The following is a 16,652-nucleotide window of genomic DNA, read 5'->3' as shown; positions in this document are numbered from 1 at the left end:
CAGAGCACATATGTAAACACCCCAAATGTCAAGAAAGATATAACATTTTTAATAAGTCAGAGAAAAAAAAGCCTTCACTCACATCTGTATTTTAAATGCGCTTATAAGTCACTTGAAACCCAGACTGTATTCACATGTATTATGCATTCATTAGTCTTACAGCCAGACAAGTGCCCAAAACAGGATTCTTACAAGCTCAATCCCAAATTCATTGTTGTTGGTGTTATGGGCACAGGCAGAAATCATAGCCTGGTTGTGCCAGGAGTTTGTCCACATACAGAGTTAATAAAAACATGATCATATCCCTGAAGCCCTTGCAGGGGACAGGAAAGAACAAGTGAGTGCTACGGCCGGGAGGATGGAAGGGAACGCAATGGTAACAGCGAGGCAGGTGGGATTGCGACAGGGGGGAGCAGCCACAGCATGCCAGTTGCCTACCTAATGGCAAGAGATCATCAACGTGATAGCAAGGAGAGCGTTAAGGACAGGGTAGAGCAGAGGGGAGGCGACAGCATGCCTAGATACAGGAGTGAGTACAAGCAGGGACTGGGTCACTGTGAAGAGCCTCAAAGGAAAGGACCAGAAGCAGTGAGGCACAGGAACCTTTGAAGACGCTCAAGGAGAGAAAAAGCCATCTCGGAGTAAAAGTTATCTCAGCTGGGGAATTTTAAATGGACCAGGAGAAGGAAGGGGGGAGTCAGGAAGATCAGGGAGGAAGAAGGTGAGGCAGTCAGGACAGCAGGTGATGATAAGCAGGCAACATCAGGGATGCCTCGCTCTGGGCTGTGTTGATCAAGTGTCCTGACCTGAATTCAGGAAGGAAGTTTGCCTTCTAAGGACTGAGACTTCAATGACCTGCCCCCTTCCTCTGTACCAGGTACGAATGGTGGGAGGACAGTGCAATAGCAAGCACGTTCTGCTGACGGGACATGAAGTAACATCCCTCTGCATGTGAGGTCACCCAGAGCTCCCTGCACGAGGGCTGCAGTTTCAGGGGTTGTAGCGTGTGGGGTGATAGCGGAAGGAAAGGACCGGCAGGAGGAGGACTGCTTCCAGTGCCATCACCAGCAGTGTATTCCTGGGTGTTTGCAGTGTACTGTCTGTACTGTCATGTGCAAACACTCTTGCTGCAACCCGTCTCACCCTGAAACCGAGCAGCATAGATTGGGCCCAAGAGCCTTTCCTCTTCCCTGTAGTTCTGTTGTTTTGCTCCCAGTTTCTTGGTGTGCTTTTGCAGGGCCTGTAACAGGGCATCAGGAATAGAGGTAGAGTTCTTGTGCTGACTCACCCTGATGTCAGGACCTTGAACAGAGATGTAGTTATCTTTGCCAGTTTATGCTGGCAGCCAGATCACATGGGATCTGTTAGCTCCACATGAAGCATTTCCTGTCTCCTCTTTGGACCTGCTTCCCATCGGGAAGATGATTTCACTATTAGAGTGTTTTGATGATTCAGTTGTATTGGCTCCAACCCTACAGAGACTCATGGACATGCTTCACTTTAAACATGGGAGAAGTCCTTAGCATTCAGAGCACACATCTAAGCATCTGTAGCGTTAGGAATTATATTCATGTAGATCTCAGAGCTATTCAGATTTTTTTTTTTAAACCCACCTCTTGCAATAGTGGCAGGTTTAAATTGTAGGTGCTATAAAAAGGAATCAAAGTAAGAATCATCAAAATAAGCATATTACCTAAAAATATGGTAGGAAATAAATCTGTGCAACTGCAAGTGTAGTTCAGTATAACGGAAACTGCGTCTCCAGTCTCAAATGCAGGGGACACGTCAAAAAAGGAGGGGAGGGGGTGTTGATCCTTGTTTCATTATTTCCATTTATGACTCAGCAAAGCAGAGCTGTCTGCTCTTATCAGCGTTTGCCATGTCCTAACTGGAACAGATTTAGCCAAGACAGAAAAATGAACAGGCTGGTCTGCGCACATGCTACCAAAAAGCAACATCTTTGATATAAAGACGTGCTCTGAGCCAAGATTGACATCAAAGGAGCCTGGAATAGCTAGGCCATACCTTCGAGAAACACTGCAATGGCAATGTTAGATCTTCCTCGACTGTTTTAGGTGAACAACATATAAAGATGCTAGAAGTTAATTTAGTAGTAGTTAAAGTTTTATTGGCTTCAGCTGCAGATTGTGATTCACAGTGTTAGATACGTATCTTGAACAAACAAATGCCTCTATAACAGGACTCAAAATAGGCTCACTTGGACCTTTCATTTAAAATAACTAAACCCAGGAGAGAGCAGCATGCAAAACTGTAAACTTCAAAACAATAACTATTTATTAATGGCCATAGGACGTGATGGCTGCTTGTGTAACGTGAACGTCTATTATGACAAAAGTTTGGCAACATCAGCATGTTTGAAAGAGAATTAGAAATGCTTTTCTTTCTTAATTCTCCTCTCCTGCTGCTTTTAATATGATCGACATTGTGGTTTTCAAGAGCATGCTTCAGACACTTTTGCCAAAGGATTAATTTACATGGAAAACAGCTGACACGTCAGTGATACCTCTGACTCGTTACTGACAGCGCAGCCTTCCGCCAGCTCTAATCTGATAAGCGCAAACACTTTTCTTTCCCTATCAAATGTCTTTCCAAGTGTCGCCGTTACGAAAAAAAAATGATGCAATCCTTTCTCCAGAGAACCCAAGGAGCTACAGAGAGCCTAGAAATATGCAGATAAATTGCTCCATAAAATTTGAAGAAACACAGGGTACATTATGTTTCTCAACCAAAATGCTGTTGATTTAAGATTAGCACACTTAACTTGTGTGCTTAAGAAAACCCAAATGATCTCTAATTAGAAATGCTAAGTAGTAGGTATATCCTCAATTACACTAAGTTCCTAAGAATGCCGTTTTGTTCCTTCCTCCTATACATAAGCAATAAGCAAACAGCCATGTGCATTCAATTAGCTACGCTTTGGTTTACTTTGAAATAAAATCTCTTTGTTTTATCCTCCACTTATAGCTACATTCATGTACTGATATCGAACAAGATGTACTAAGTGAATGCTTAGCTATGCAGCAACTCCACACATCTTCACAACACATTTTGGATGGGAAATGTGGGCGATCTGTAGGTCACCATGACTTAATAGCAGGTAAGAATATTTCTAATAAATACAATGCCATCTGTGTCATATAAATTCAGATTTATTAAAGGTCTTAGGCCTAGTTTTTCATTGTGGAAAATCAAGCCACTAGGCTGAAAAATAGGAGGACATCATTTTGTGTGCCAAAAGTTAAGTCTGAGTTTTCAAATACGCAGCTCCCATTAACATCTGATGAAGTTGTTGGTATTCAACAGGTTTGACAATTAGGCTATCCTTGTTCTTTTTGCTTTGAAGTTTGAGTTGGTCTTTGCACTACACGAATACAGCAGCTCCGTAATAACACCGCAGGAGTTTAACAAAGGGAAACATATTCAGAGCCAGGGCCACTGTTCCACTCCAAAACAGTACTTCATTTCACTGGGGACTGCAAGGGAGCAAATGAGCTTGCAGAATATTAAGGTCTATGATAATCAGGTGTTACCTGAATAGAAATGACTAGACCTACAGCTGCAACCTGACTTTTATATGGAAGACGCCTTGCTTTAATAACATTTTGTTTAATTTCCTTTATTTTTGTAATGGTTGGACAAAAGTAGGAACCCTTCTGCAAACTCCCATGGACTTTGGTGTGGCATGTGTGTGTTATCTGAAGTGTAGGAGTCTCTTCTGTTGCAAGCCCCTCTCTCCTGTTAACACAGAGGGCATTGCATTGGTGAGTTCCCAGACGCGTATGGGTGCAGAGAGCTCTTTCCCATTTGCTTTTTCCTGTGGAGGAGTCAGTGCAAGCACCAGGCAGTGCCAGGAGACTGACAGCCACAATGCACAGACTGTTCTCTAGCTGCAGGGAAATCTTTCAGAATACCTTCATGGGGAAAAGGACTAGAAACGGAGGCCCAGATCTTCCCCTTTGGTTTTTATGGATGTCAGGTCCCTAAATACCATTTGAGGATTTGGGCCCTACTCTTTTTTTTTTAAAATGACCTGAACTGAGATGAGCCTGAGCTTTTCTATCCCCCTCTTCCCACCCTTGGAGTTGGGCCATGGCTACTGGGCTCCGATCTTCAGTGAAGTTCAGTGGACCCTTGTGTCAGTATGAAGTCTGACTGTCAGTATGAAGTCTGACCATCAGAACTACGATGAATCTAATGCATTATCCATGGAACTGATGCATCTGCTCTTGTTTTATTTACACCGTGGGCAAAATCCATATTGGTTACTTAGGCACCTTCAACTTAGGCATCACAGCACCCAACAATTAGGTGTGCAGATTCAAAGAAAAAGAGTGAGGCATCTAGGCCCCCAATGCAGTCAATGGAAGCATCCCTGAAACATGAGTCCGAGAGCCCTTAAGCTGAGCAGAAAGCTGTCTAGAGCAAGCCAATACAAAACAGTAAGTGCCAGGAGTATATCTGAACCCCTGTACCCTCTGGAGCGTAGGTGTCTGAGTCAGTGCAGCATATGAGGCACGATCATCCCAGGACCCAGAACATTGAACATCTTATGAGAGTAGCACCTAAGTGACATGATGGTACTGGTACCCCCTCTCCATCTTTTGTATCATAGTCTCACCCAGGGAGATGGGAGACCTGGGATCTAGACACCCCTCTCTACCAGAAAGGATTTAAACCCACCACTTCCACTTCCCAGGAGAATGCCCTGACCCTAGGCTATAGCATTTGAGAAGCTAATCTTGATCTAAATTACCAAACTTGCACTGGGGTTCAGGTCAATCTAGTTATGGTGGTGAGCTGTTTTAACAGAGATGGGTCGAAATCACTTGAAATGAGGCCTAGACTGATTTATTATATTCATCTAAGTGATTTTAGTGCAATTTTAATAATTTCAAATGCAAATTAAACCAGCATCTATAAAATAAGTTTGCCACTGTGGTAGTAGATCAGTTCTTAAATTGGTTTTGTTTTATTGAGGCCCTAAATTGCTTTGTTAAGGCACAAGGGAGTCCAGGACAAACGGGGCTTAGACCACAGAAATTCTTCGTGCAAAGTTCATTGAACAGCAAGAACAGTCCTCATGACTTTTCTTAAACATGCCAGGGGTGCGTGAAATGGGCCGTATTCGATTCAGATTCAGCCTGAATTGGGGACAGTGATCCGATTCGTTGATTCGGATCACTATCCCCGATTTGATTCAGCCAAATCCAAATCTGAAGATTCGATGCTGATTCAGAGAATCAGTGATTTGGCCATAAACACAGCTTAAAATTTTTTTTCTACATACCTTGAGATACCAGGCGCGGCTTGTGAATGCTACGATGCTGGATGGAGCGTCCCACAGGAGTGTGTGGGGGGGTGGCCCTGCGTGCTCAGCGGCGAACCCAGAAGTGGACTAGAAGTACTTCCGGTCCACTTCCAGGTCCACTGGGGAGTGTGCTGGGGGCCCCCCATCTACCACTGGCTTGGCTGTCAGCCGCGGAGGGACCCCAGTTGCCCCCCCAGACCTAGGAGACACCAGTTGCCGAGCCAGGGGGCACAGGGGGTCCCCTGCATGCTCCCCGGTGGGCCCAGAAGCGGACCGGAAGTGCTTCTGGGTCTACTGCTGAGCGTGCTGGGGAGCCCCCTGCACTCCTGTGGGACACTCCAAGCACCCCAGCATTACAGCGTTCATGAGCTGCCTGCTACCTGGAGGTATATAGAAAAAACATTTAAAGCTGTCTCTATGTTTGAACTGCTGAATCTTTCCAAATCTCTCCGAATTGATTCGGAGGGTTCTGATTTGATTCAGGGTGATTAAAGAGTCAGTCTCCTGATTCAATTTGGATTTGGAGGTTCAACCACCGAATCGGCCCGAATTTCCACAGAATCAAATCGGGGACTGACGCTTCCCACAGCCCTAAAACATACTCGGTTTTATTAGAACAATGCTGAAAAGTACTGAATTTATAAGGATTCACTTTATTCCAGTCCAAATTTAAAAATGTGTTTCAGTTGACTACTTAGATAGACTAAAAATAGGTATTTTAAATAGTTACTTTCAGGAAGTCGAATAATGTAGGATTTGATGGGAAATGAAAGTGATCCTTCTTTCTGATGATGCCATTAAGACGCTCACAGGATGAGTGCACACCTTCACTAAGACTTGTAAGGAGATGAAATGACTGCATGGATGGTGAAGAATCCCACATTTAATTTTAAAAAGCTCTCTCCTGGGCCCTTCAAACTTGCTAGGGACCCCCCACCCAGCACCCCTGGGATTGACTGCCATGTCTGCTGAGAATCCAGCGAGGCCCAATCATGCCTCCCCGTGCCCGTCATGCACCTGCATCTGCTCGGATGCTGACGGGGCATGACACCTCTTCAGGATGGGCTGCAGTGAGTTATCCCAAGAGCAGCCTAAGTCGTTAAATGGCTTTCAGCAACACAAAACCCTGTTAGAGGACAGGAAGCAAGTTGTTAGTTCACAAAAAACCAATAAAGAGATGTCCAGCATTTGAGTCAGAAGTCTGAGCCCCGCAGTCCCACAGGCAGGCACAACTGCCCTGTGCATCATTACAGAAGAAAGAGCATAGACTTCAAGGGTCCTGTTTCTCCAGGCTGCGGAGGCCTCATAATTCTCTCCCTGATGTACTGGGCTTCAAGTCAGCCCTGGTGCCTGATCCGCCAGGAGGTAGCTGGCTGGCTTTATCCCTCGTGGTGCCAGACTAAGGTATTTTGGTGCTGAGTGGGAGTTCAGCTTTTTTAGAAACTCTGGCCTGGTGCAGGGGTCTGAGTCATAGCCGTAGAAGTAAAATTACTGTTTCATGAGCGCACCAGGGTTGACAGCAGTGCCAGTTTGTCTCCGGTATGATTTCCTGACCTAGGACATCTCTTTTGGCTCTAGGGTGCTGTCAAAATTGAGTGTTAGTACATCTCTTCCTGTGTTTCCATTGGGTTGCTCCATGTGAGACCCCCATCACACGGCCCCCATAGGCAAGACCCACAGGACATACATCCAGGATTGAGAGAGACTTTCACAATGAATTACATGTGACCTCATGTAATCCTGGTTTGCCATTCCAGAGGCAAAAATCTCTTTCCTTCATCATCTAGAGCTTTCACAATGTAATGCTGAACTTCACGGGATCCAAGGAAGAGGACAGCCACACTGTCACATTGTGTGTGCAGCGATGACATGCTTACTGTCAACTAAATAAGTGTAATATTTCAGGACGAATCAGGCTACAACATGCTATCGTGTGCCCTGTATGGACAAATACACTGTATAATGTCCTTTTTGATTCCACTTGAAAATGTTCTTTTATTTTTTTCAAAGAAACCACGATATTAATGTGCTGAGCACTGTGCCATTGGGATTACTTGGATTACTGTGGACTTTTCTTTTTCCTCCAAGTTAAAGCTGCAGCATTTTTTAAATATGTCAGGGTTGAAAGCCAGCAACACAGAAATGAAATGCTTAAAAAAAGTTCCCATCCCTTGCGTCCAGCTTCAAAGCAAGGTTTGTGCTTGGGCCCGTGGAAGATAGGAAGGGAAAAGGAATGCTGTGTGGTATGAAGAGGAACCCACGGTCCAGAGATGCAAAGAGCTTACTCCTTAATTTTCCTCCTCTATTGCAATATTGCTTCGCTGTTACAGAGTCTGGGCCTCAGTGATACCACAGAACACTGTACCCGCAGACTGAGCAACTTTGCAAGCGAAGGGAGTTTTACATGCTGCTTCTGTCTCCATTCAAGTTTTCTTTCTGTTTTCCTCTGGGCTTGCATTTTTATAATTGTTCTTTGCTCTTACTTGGCCCAGGTTCTAAAAAGGCCCTAATCACAGATGCTCAGAGCACTGTTTTGGTAACAGATGTTAAGGTGAAAGGTTAAACCATTTAAAATTTTGATTGATGACATGTATTTATAAACCAAAGTACTTAATGTGTTAAGAAGCCTGAGGTGCACAGTCCCAAATGCTGGATCGCAAAAGCAGGCTTAAGTCATTTGTAAGGTTTTCACATGATACTCTGCACAGAGGGGAATGTTTTGCATTGGCAGAAGAAGGCATGATGGTGGGGAGGACTGGAAAGAAAAAGACATTTGAGAAATATTGAACAAAGACACAATCTTCATCTTTTTTTGGAGATTTCCCAAGGTCAGAGAAAAGTTTCCGTAACACGAGATTTTCCTAGGCAAGACCATGGCATTTTGCAAATTGGGGTCTAATTCTGCCATAGGAAGAGAGTAATTCCATGGATGTCAGTGGGAGCAGGCCTGGGCCACAAGTGATCAGCGGTTGTCCCTAAGGAGTGATTGCTGTTAAGTGCCATGGTTAGTATCTGTGTTCGCCCACAGTTTGTTGGGTGCTGTCCCAAAGATGCTGCTTCCTCCCTTTTCTGTACAATTAACTGGGTCAATGTAGGAAACTCTGCCAAGGCCGGAGGATGCAATTTATCATCCCACCCTGGCTGGAATAGCAGCAGCTCTCTCCTGCACCATTTGTATTCAGACGTTCTTGGCTGTTAGCTCCACCTAAATAGAGTCCAGAGCTTTCTTTCTGTTCTTGCCGTATCTGGTGCCTTCATCTTTCGGGCCAAAGGGATGCAAAGTTCCCCTCTATTTAGTTCCTCTTCTCTCCACAGCCTGCTTTGCAGTCTATCTAGTGGGTCAGCAGCATGGGCGACTGGTGTCTCCTGTGTTGGGGGGGCACCCCCAGAAGCCAGTGGTGAGGACGGGGCTGGCGAGCATCCACAGAAGCTGCCGCCACCGGCAGGGATGGCCCTTTTGGGGGGTTGGGTGGGGGGCATGTGCCCTGCCCCCCCTACCAGTTGCCTATGGTCAGCAACATGGAGGCTCTGGCCCTGTCCCCCAAATGGGGTAAAATGTCCTTAGGCTAGGGACAGACATTACACATAAACCAGTTTAAGTGATCAGAAACTGGTTTAAACCTGCAACAGAACAGATGTTCAATGCACATAAACCAGCTTGAAAATAGCTGAAACTGGTTTGAGACAAACCTGGTTGAATGTAGTATCAGACTTAACTGATTTGGGTCAAACCAGTTTATGCAATGTCTGTCCCAGACCCTTTGCTGGTTTAAGCTAAACCAGACACCCCCGGCATCCCAGCATGCTCTCTGGGCTGGGTGGGGCTCTCTGTTCCACAGCAGAGCTGTCCCCTCCCCTCTGCTCCCTGGCTGAAGCTCCAGCAGAGACTTGCAGGCACAGCAGGGTCTGCTGGCTTCCCCGTGCCCCCCTCCCCTCCTCTCACCACTCACTGCTTAAGCGGAGATCCCTTCTTCCTCTCTCCCACAACAGACTGTAGCCAGCATGTGGTATGTTACCTAATGCTGTGTCAGGCGGATAGGACAGTATCCGCTTTTTGGAGGTAATCAACAGCTCAGATGGTAATGCCCCTGCATTCCTTCCTTTGGAAAAGGCAGGCAAAGTTGTTTGGGTAAATCTGGTATCTTTTATTAAACCAACTAAATAGTTGGAAAAAAATGTTCTTAGCAAACTTTTGGTTTAAAAAAACCCTTTGTCAGGCTGAGGAAGCATCTGCAGTTGGTGTGTGCTCTTCCTGGATGGAAGGAATAGTGAAAAAGCCAGAGGCTGGGATGCATTTTCCTTTGGAAAAGCTATTTAAGAAGAGCTTGTAATGAGCTAGGCTTTGTTTTTTGATGGGGTGCTAAATGCTGATAACAGAGCTGACAGACGCTCTGTTATCAAGAGAGGGGAGGGACCCCTCTCTAATCATAGTGTCTTGCCAGGGCCTAGCCACGGCCCCCTCAGCTCAGCCCCGTACAAGGGAAGGGAGGGCTGCTTTAGCACCCCCCGGCTTCTAGCCTGAGCCACTGCAGGCATGTGCCTGCATTTCTGGGATGTCTGTCTGGTTACAAAACTGATTTAGCCTAGCCAGGTTAGACTAACCTGCAAAGATTGAATCAGTTCAGGCTCAGCGGTTTTGCATGCCTGTCCCTAGCCATAGTGAAGACAAGCAGGCAGCTGTGGCTTCACTGTGTCACATTATATGTTTTTATTCTTCCCTGACAATTTGCCACCAAAAAATGACAGGACTTGCCCGGGGAGCAAAGGGCTTGCTCTTGCAGTCCTTGCTCAGGCAGAAGTCCCATTAACAGCAGCAGGGTAAAGGAATCCAAAAACAGAGCGCATCCAAACTTCCTGGGGCTTGGAGCTGAAAGGAAAATATGGAGGTCAAAGCATTTAACAGTTAAAATGAGGCCTTTTGAGCAGTGCTGATTGTTCGTAGCAAGGCCTACCTCTGTGAAGGAAATAACGTTCGTAGTGGCCTTGTTTTGCACTAGTAAAATAAATAAAAGCTTTAGCTTTAAACAAAGAGAAGCGTGGGTCACAGTGACTCAGCAGAAATGACTACTTTCTGATCCCATTGTGTGAGCCACATGGCCCTAAATGTACTTTTAATTATAGGCAGAAACTCCATGTTAGCAAAGTGCACGGTGGTGTCAGCTGTCATTCTAGTTTGGCTCCATTTCCCGCTCCCATTATAGACGAGTTTGGCATATTTGAGGAAATCAAGCAAATCATTCTTGTTTGCTTCACGTCACGCACAGATGTTTCACTGCTCCAGGAAGGCCCCACCGTCTCTAGGCACGCGCACGTTTGTTTCCCCATGGCTCATGAAGAGCCTTCCTTTACCTCCCCAGTAAGGGGAAGACCGGAGGTACAAGTGCGCTGCACCAAGACCTTGCACGTTGGATGGGACAGAGTGAATGTTGATCGCCCCTCTCACCATGTTTCTCCTCCTGTGTGTAGTGTTAGGGAAAGAAAGAGCCTTATTTGGGTCAGTTTTCCAACCAGAGGACCAATAGGTATGTATAGCTTGCATCTTCTTACTCCTGGATGGGATCACTTAGGAGTTTGTCATCTCATTCACATAGATGTTGGTCCCAGTTCTGGGACGGCCTGAATGTCCCTTTCTCCCTCTGACTCTGATTCAGTATTTGAAAGGGTGCGGTGGACGCTTCTCAGGATCAGGCACTGTTCTTGCATGCAACCCCTTGCTAAGAGAATGACCTTTCCTCGGTCTGCACTCACCAAAGAACTGAAATAGTTCAGACTGCATGGCTATGATGATACCACAATGGCAGTAGGTCCCAGCAGGTGGGTTCCTGGGCCCGTCCCACCCAGAACTGCTCCTGCTCACACACTTTAAACCCAGAAATGTGCCAGTAAGACGGCTACAGAGTTCTCTCCAGGACAGCAGAGACCAAGGCCTGGAGAGCAATCATAGGGGAACATCCCTGCAGAAGCTTGAGGTGTGGTTTCCAGATGTGTAGCTGCCAAGGTGGTTTCCAGGTGTGTAGCTGCCAAGGTGGAGATACTGCCAGGCGAGAGTAGTCAGGAACACCCTCCTGAATGACACGGCCGGTGTGGTGTACCCATGGGTTAAGGGACAGCACATATGGGAACCAGAAAGCCTTCCTGAGCCAGGCTTGGGTTTGGGAAGTAGAACGCCCCTGGTCAGATAGAGCTATCTTTCTTTGAGTGGATTATTGACAGGAAGGTACCCGTTTGAAAGGCCTGGAAAGAGAACTGTGCTGGTTATTCACAGCCCTGCCAGCATTTTGCCCCTCGTAATCCTGCAGATGTACCCTAATGCTGAGCCATAGGAGCTAGTTGTGATCGGCTACTAGCTCAAGGCCCTGGCTTATCTTCAGAGACCACCAACTGCGTAATTGAAAACGGGTATATTATACAGCGCAGTGAGACCCACAGGAGGATCATGACAGTCTCCTTACCTGTTCTCTTGCCATTAATCTTCCTTTATTGGAAAAGGTGTCTGGAACAGTGCTGACAAACCCGTTCTCACATCTGGAGCCATTTGACTTGTGGAGCTCCTTTTAGTCCGGCCTTAGCTACCAAGACAAAGCAGGCTGGTTGGTCAGTGCCCTCTGGCAGCAGACAGGCTTTATGCATCCACACTTCTTTTAGATCTGTCAGCAGCTATTCACTGTATTGTTCATGAGAGGTTTTGGACTGATCTGCAGTCCCTGGAAAAGGTGAATTGAATCTTGCTGTAGTTGTTTCCACTCTTTTATCTTAGAGGAACAGATGCTGCCGTTGAGCTTCTGATCATCTACCCAGAAGGTTCCCTTGCAGAGTCCGCATGGCTCTAACTTCCCATGCTACTCATATGTAATGCCACGGAGAGCTTTGGGTGGCAACCCCACAAATGCAAAGATGACATCCAACTTGGTTTTCCTGATTTCACAGCCTGAACAACAGGACTTTGCAACTACCCATGGGCCTGCCCTCCAACGTCTGCAATGGTAGTGGAGTATCTGTATACTTTATGGTGTTTTGTTGATTATACAAAAGAGACTTAAATCATGTTGCCTCTACTTAGTCTTATTAGCAACCTCAAGCATGCATACATGGGTATAAACTACTCAACATTTTAATAAATGGTGTTGCAGGGAGAGACTCTTCAACTCTGGTTAAAACAGCCAGTAGTGATCCAATATCAGGGAAAAACTAAAACTCACATGCATACGTCTAATTAAGCAGAAACAAATCTGACAGATTACTGTCTTGCTCTTCATATTAACAGTGTCAAAACTTGGATTGGATCCCTTCCAAAATCATTACCAAAAATGTCAGAAAGGCACCAGTTCTGCAAAGGCTCGCTTTACACACCTGAGTATATTTGCAAAGTGTTTTAGGGCCAGCCAATATCTTTTAGCCTTCAATAAAATGAACCAACTGATCAGAATAATGCCAAATAAATATGCCTTTAGAGTGTGGAGCTAGATGCCAGCAGAGAAATGGGTATAAATGGCATTTTTAAAAATAGATGTGTAATCAAATGATGTCTGTGATTAAGTACAGGCTGTGGGACATGTGTGAAACGAAGCATTTTCTTTCCCTTGGATAGATCATTTGAATGTTGATGACATAACTTGGGTAGCCAGCCATGGTCTAGTGCCAAAGACAAAATTAGCCAACAAAGTGCTCCCTCAAACGCGCACACTTCTGATACAGGGATGGACAGACAAGTAGTCTTGTCACTTGTTGTTGGATGAAAGCATTGCGTTCTGTTTAAGCCGTGAGTTGATGCTTGGTGGAAATATGCTGCCGTGACTTCACAGTAAAGTCTCTTTCTCATAATAATAATGTGCACTATGGTAGTCAACTGATTTTGATGACCATGTTTTTTTCTTAGAAACACGTGTGCTTGAGCCCACTCAGTTCAGTGGGCTTTTCATGGGCCTGATCCAAAGACCAGAGAAGTCGCTGCAGGGAACATAGCTTGAGGCTCCCACGTGTTTTAAGTTACTCACACTTGCCCAGAGGTCTGGACCGGATGACCTCCAGAGTACTTTCCAGCTCTATTTTTCTATGATCCCAAAGCATCCGCAGAATTGGGACCTGTCTGAACTCCCGTACAGATTGCTGTAATCCATTCAGTGGCCCATTTGGGGACCACCTAGTGTGCCACGTAAACCCTTTATAGCTTTAAAGAAAACATCATGTTGTCTCTTTGGCAATATGCAAATATTTAGCCAGTTTCTTCTCTTCTGGATATGCCTCATCTTGCAGTTGACAGCTCTGATGTACAATTTTCTAGCTTCTGAGGGAGAGACCCCTAACAGCTATCCTTATTCCACTTTTAATTAAATTTACTGAGATCCGAGATGGTACCATGTATTTTTAAATTGGTTCAATCTGTCTAGCTCAATGTTAATACAATGCCGGTTGATTCATTTCCAAATTAAACTGATTTTTTTTTAAATGAAATACAAAAACAACCTCATTTGCTGTGCAGCAAACAACACTTTTGGGGTTCTGGGATCCATAGAGTGTGGAGTGATTAAGTCGTTAAGGGATTATGTGGTTTAGCTGCTGCTAGGCGATCTTGTACATCCGGTCCCATGCAAGTAGTGCTTGCTCAGTCAGGAAGTGTCATTATACTCACAAAAACTGTTCACTGGAGTATGTGGTGTGAGGTAAGAGTTTGCAAGACCAAGAGTTTGCAAGACCAAGGCTCCTGGGTTTGGAAGTGGCACTGGGCCACCTCACACCACCCCAGCTCTGGTTACAGTGGGGTCTTCTGCATCCAGATCTGCCCTCCTCTGTGCAGAAGGGGAGCGTGTGTGTCTCCACATCACTGTGATATCCCTGTACCCTGTGGAGCGTCGCATGGTTCAGGATCTGCATGGCGCGGAGGTGCAGAGTTGGTGCAAGCCAGAGAGACACATCTTCTCCCTTAACCCCTGGCTGCAATGAAACCCAGAGGCCAATGTTACCATAGTCATTTTATGTGTTGTCTCAGGACAGTAGAGTAACGCAGATGCAAGTCATGAGCTTTACCCTATTGGCTTCAGTGCGGCTAGGGGGAATTTACACTGGTGCTACTGGGAGGAAAATCACGCTCATCAAATCGAAACCAGGGTTGCAGGATTAACATATGATTAGCTTCTGATTGCAAAGGAGTACAAAGGTACTCTACAAACCAGTGCCAAGGGCTTTTTGTAGGTCTCCGTTACCATTTCAGTGTGGAGAGATGCTGTCGAATCTGATAAGCTACCATTGTTTTTCCTATTTAAAAAACAAAAAGGAGGTGGTTTTCAGGGGTAGGCCTGTGTCCTAACGGGGTGTTAAACAAACCTTCATTCTCCTGCAGATGCTCGTTGTAGTGTGCCATATGTCATGTTTGTTTGCCTCCCAGGCATGTACACTGGTTCCAGCGCCAACCATAACGGACCAACGCCAAGTCTCCTGTCACCTAGCAATGAGATACCCTCAAGACACCATCCACTGGAATCCGCCCTCACCAGTCCACCCCATCAGCCACCTTTGGAGAGCGCCAGGGAAGGGTACGTATGAGTGCAACTGCTCCAAAAAGGATGTAATCACCTGGCATCATGCTGTGCTGAATGCCTTGATGATACCATCCTACTAAAGCTTGGTCTGACTTGCTCATTTTAAATAGTTCAAGTTTTTTGTACGACAAAGCTTCATTTAGACTTTATTAAAAAAAAAATAATTAAAAAAAAAATCTACCTTGGTGACTTTTTATATCTTTGGATAAGTGCACAGGGCTCCTATTGCTTAGAAAAGGAAACTTACTGCCATATGTTCCATAGAGAAATACGGTGATGCTTGCTTTGAAGAGTCACTAGGATCCGAACTTGAGGCTCTCAGTCAATCGCTCTCTCTAAAAATAATTTTATACTTCTTATCACCGTGGTCCATAAATGCTCAGACTGGGAACCCCAATAAGGGACGAGGATATTAATCCATTCATTATATTTGCTGTATTAATATATTCTGAAATGTCCAGCATTTCTATAGCAATTTCTCTGCAAAGATCTCAAAGCACCATTACAGAAGTCCCACAGATCTCACAAATCCCCTCTCAAGCAGGGGATTTTGCAGCTTAGGCTCTTGGGTGGTGCCTGTGTACATTGAAACAAGCCTGTCAAATATATATATTTTTTTCTGTCAGGGAGCATTATCTCACTGTACCTGTAGAAAGAAGTGGAAGCAAACAGTAATAATGGGGCCAGTAAATCCATGATGAAGAAGATCCACAGGATCTATTTTAACTGGTGAAATAGGAGCCTGCCACCCCAGAGGGGCAGGATCCTTGTCTTCCACTCCCCCCATGTAGGTCCCCAGTGCACTGTCCAATTACTCGCTCTGTGCGTGTTGACACTAGGACTAGACCCTGTGTGAATTCAGTGCCAAAAATCCCAATGGCAAAACAGCATCCGCAGAGCAAAGGAAGATCGGGTGAAACATTTGACCTGCAGCCACACAGGTGGATTTGAGGTTTGTTTTCAAGGATCATAACATTTGTAACGTTGCAACATTTGGATCTGATAATAATTTAATAATTATCAATAAATAATTTAAAAGGCTAAGGCTGGACTAGTAGGATAGCAGTTTTTCAGGGTCAGGTTCTGTAAATCAGTATTCTGGTGCAAGTAGAGTTACTCTCAGTGATGTTTCTTTGCTGTGAGCAAGTCAGCTTCCTTTGAGTAAAAAGAAATAGGCTGAGCAAACTGAGTTTCTAAGTTGAATCTGCTACATAAGTTTTGATTGCTTAATGACTACCAGGAGCCAATGACTTTTCACTTGTTTTGGTCACGGCCTAAGTTTTACGTTGGACTCATTTTCAATCCTTTTCAATTTTTGCTGAATATGTGAGTAGACTGTGCTGATTTATTGTTTCCCAAAGACTTGATATGTATAAGTATTGCAGAGGTGGTTACAGAAACGCTACAGTTAATTTCTTATGGCATAATATAAGGCTGAGACAATAACAGGGTTCCAAGTATGAGCCAAACATCGGGAACCGGAGACAAGAAAGTATTCTTTGTTTATGTTCAAGTCGGGCATCCAGTTTCATGACATAGTGACTGGGACATTTTCAGCATTTCAAATAACTTTTATGATCAAAAAAGTAAATAAAACTTGTTACTTTAGGCATTGCCCTAGCTATTCTGTAAGTCACATTTGCCATGTTTCTATACGGTTACAGTTTAATTACTAATTCATGCTGAGATAAAGAGCATACATGCTATTGAAATGGGAAAGAGGGGAAAAAATCTCAGCTGAACCCACAGTTGTATCATGCCATTGCTTATGGTTTTGTGCGAGGTTG

At 45.0% G+C, this 16,652-nt stretch overlaps 1 protein-coding gene across 3 annotated transcripts in view; it reads left to right on the top strand.

Moving 5' to 3' along the window:
- Nucleotides 1-16,652, top strand: part of GLIS1 (GLIS family zinc finger 1) — a 297,466-nt gene that overhangs the window by 244,904 nt on the left and 35,910 nt on the right. For all 3 annotated transcript variants that reach the window (XM_059727850.1, XM_059727849.1, XM_014598643.3), the window contains exons 6-7: nt 2,986-3,118; nt 14,712-14,859. In XM_059727850.1, coding sequence (XP_059583833.1) covers nt 2,986-3,118; nt 14,712-14,859 — 281 coding nt within the window. The remainder of the gene's footprint in view (nt 1-2,985; nt 3,119-14,711; nt 14,860-16,652) is intronic.

The sequence above is a fragment of the Alligator mississippiensis genome, chromosome 5, assembly GCF_030867095.1.
Source record: "Alligator mississippiensis isolate rAllMis1 chromosome 5, rAllMis1, whole genome shotgun sequence".
Lineage (NCBI taxonomy): Eukaryota > Metazoa > Chordata > Crocodylia > Alligatoridae > Alligator > Alligator mississippiensis.
The sequence above is the reverse complement of the archived record's forward strand: the minus strand, read 5'-3'. Positions and strand labels throughout refer to the sequence as shown.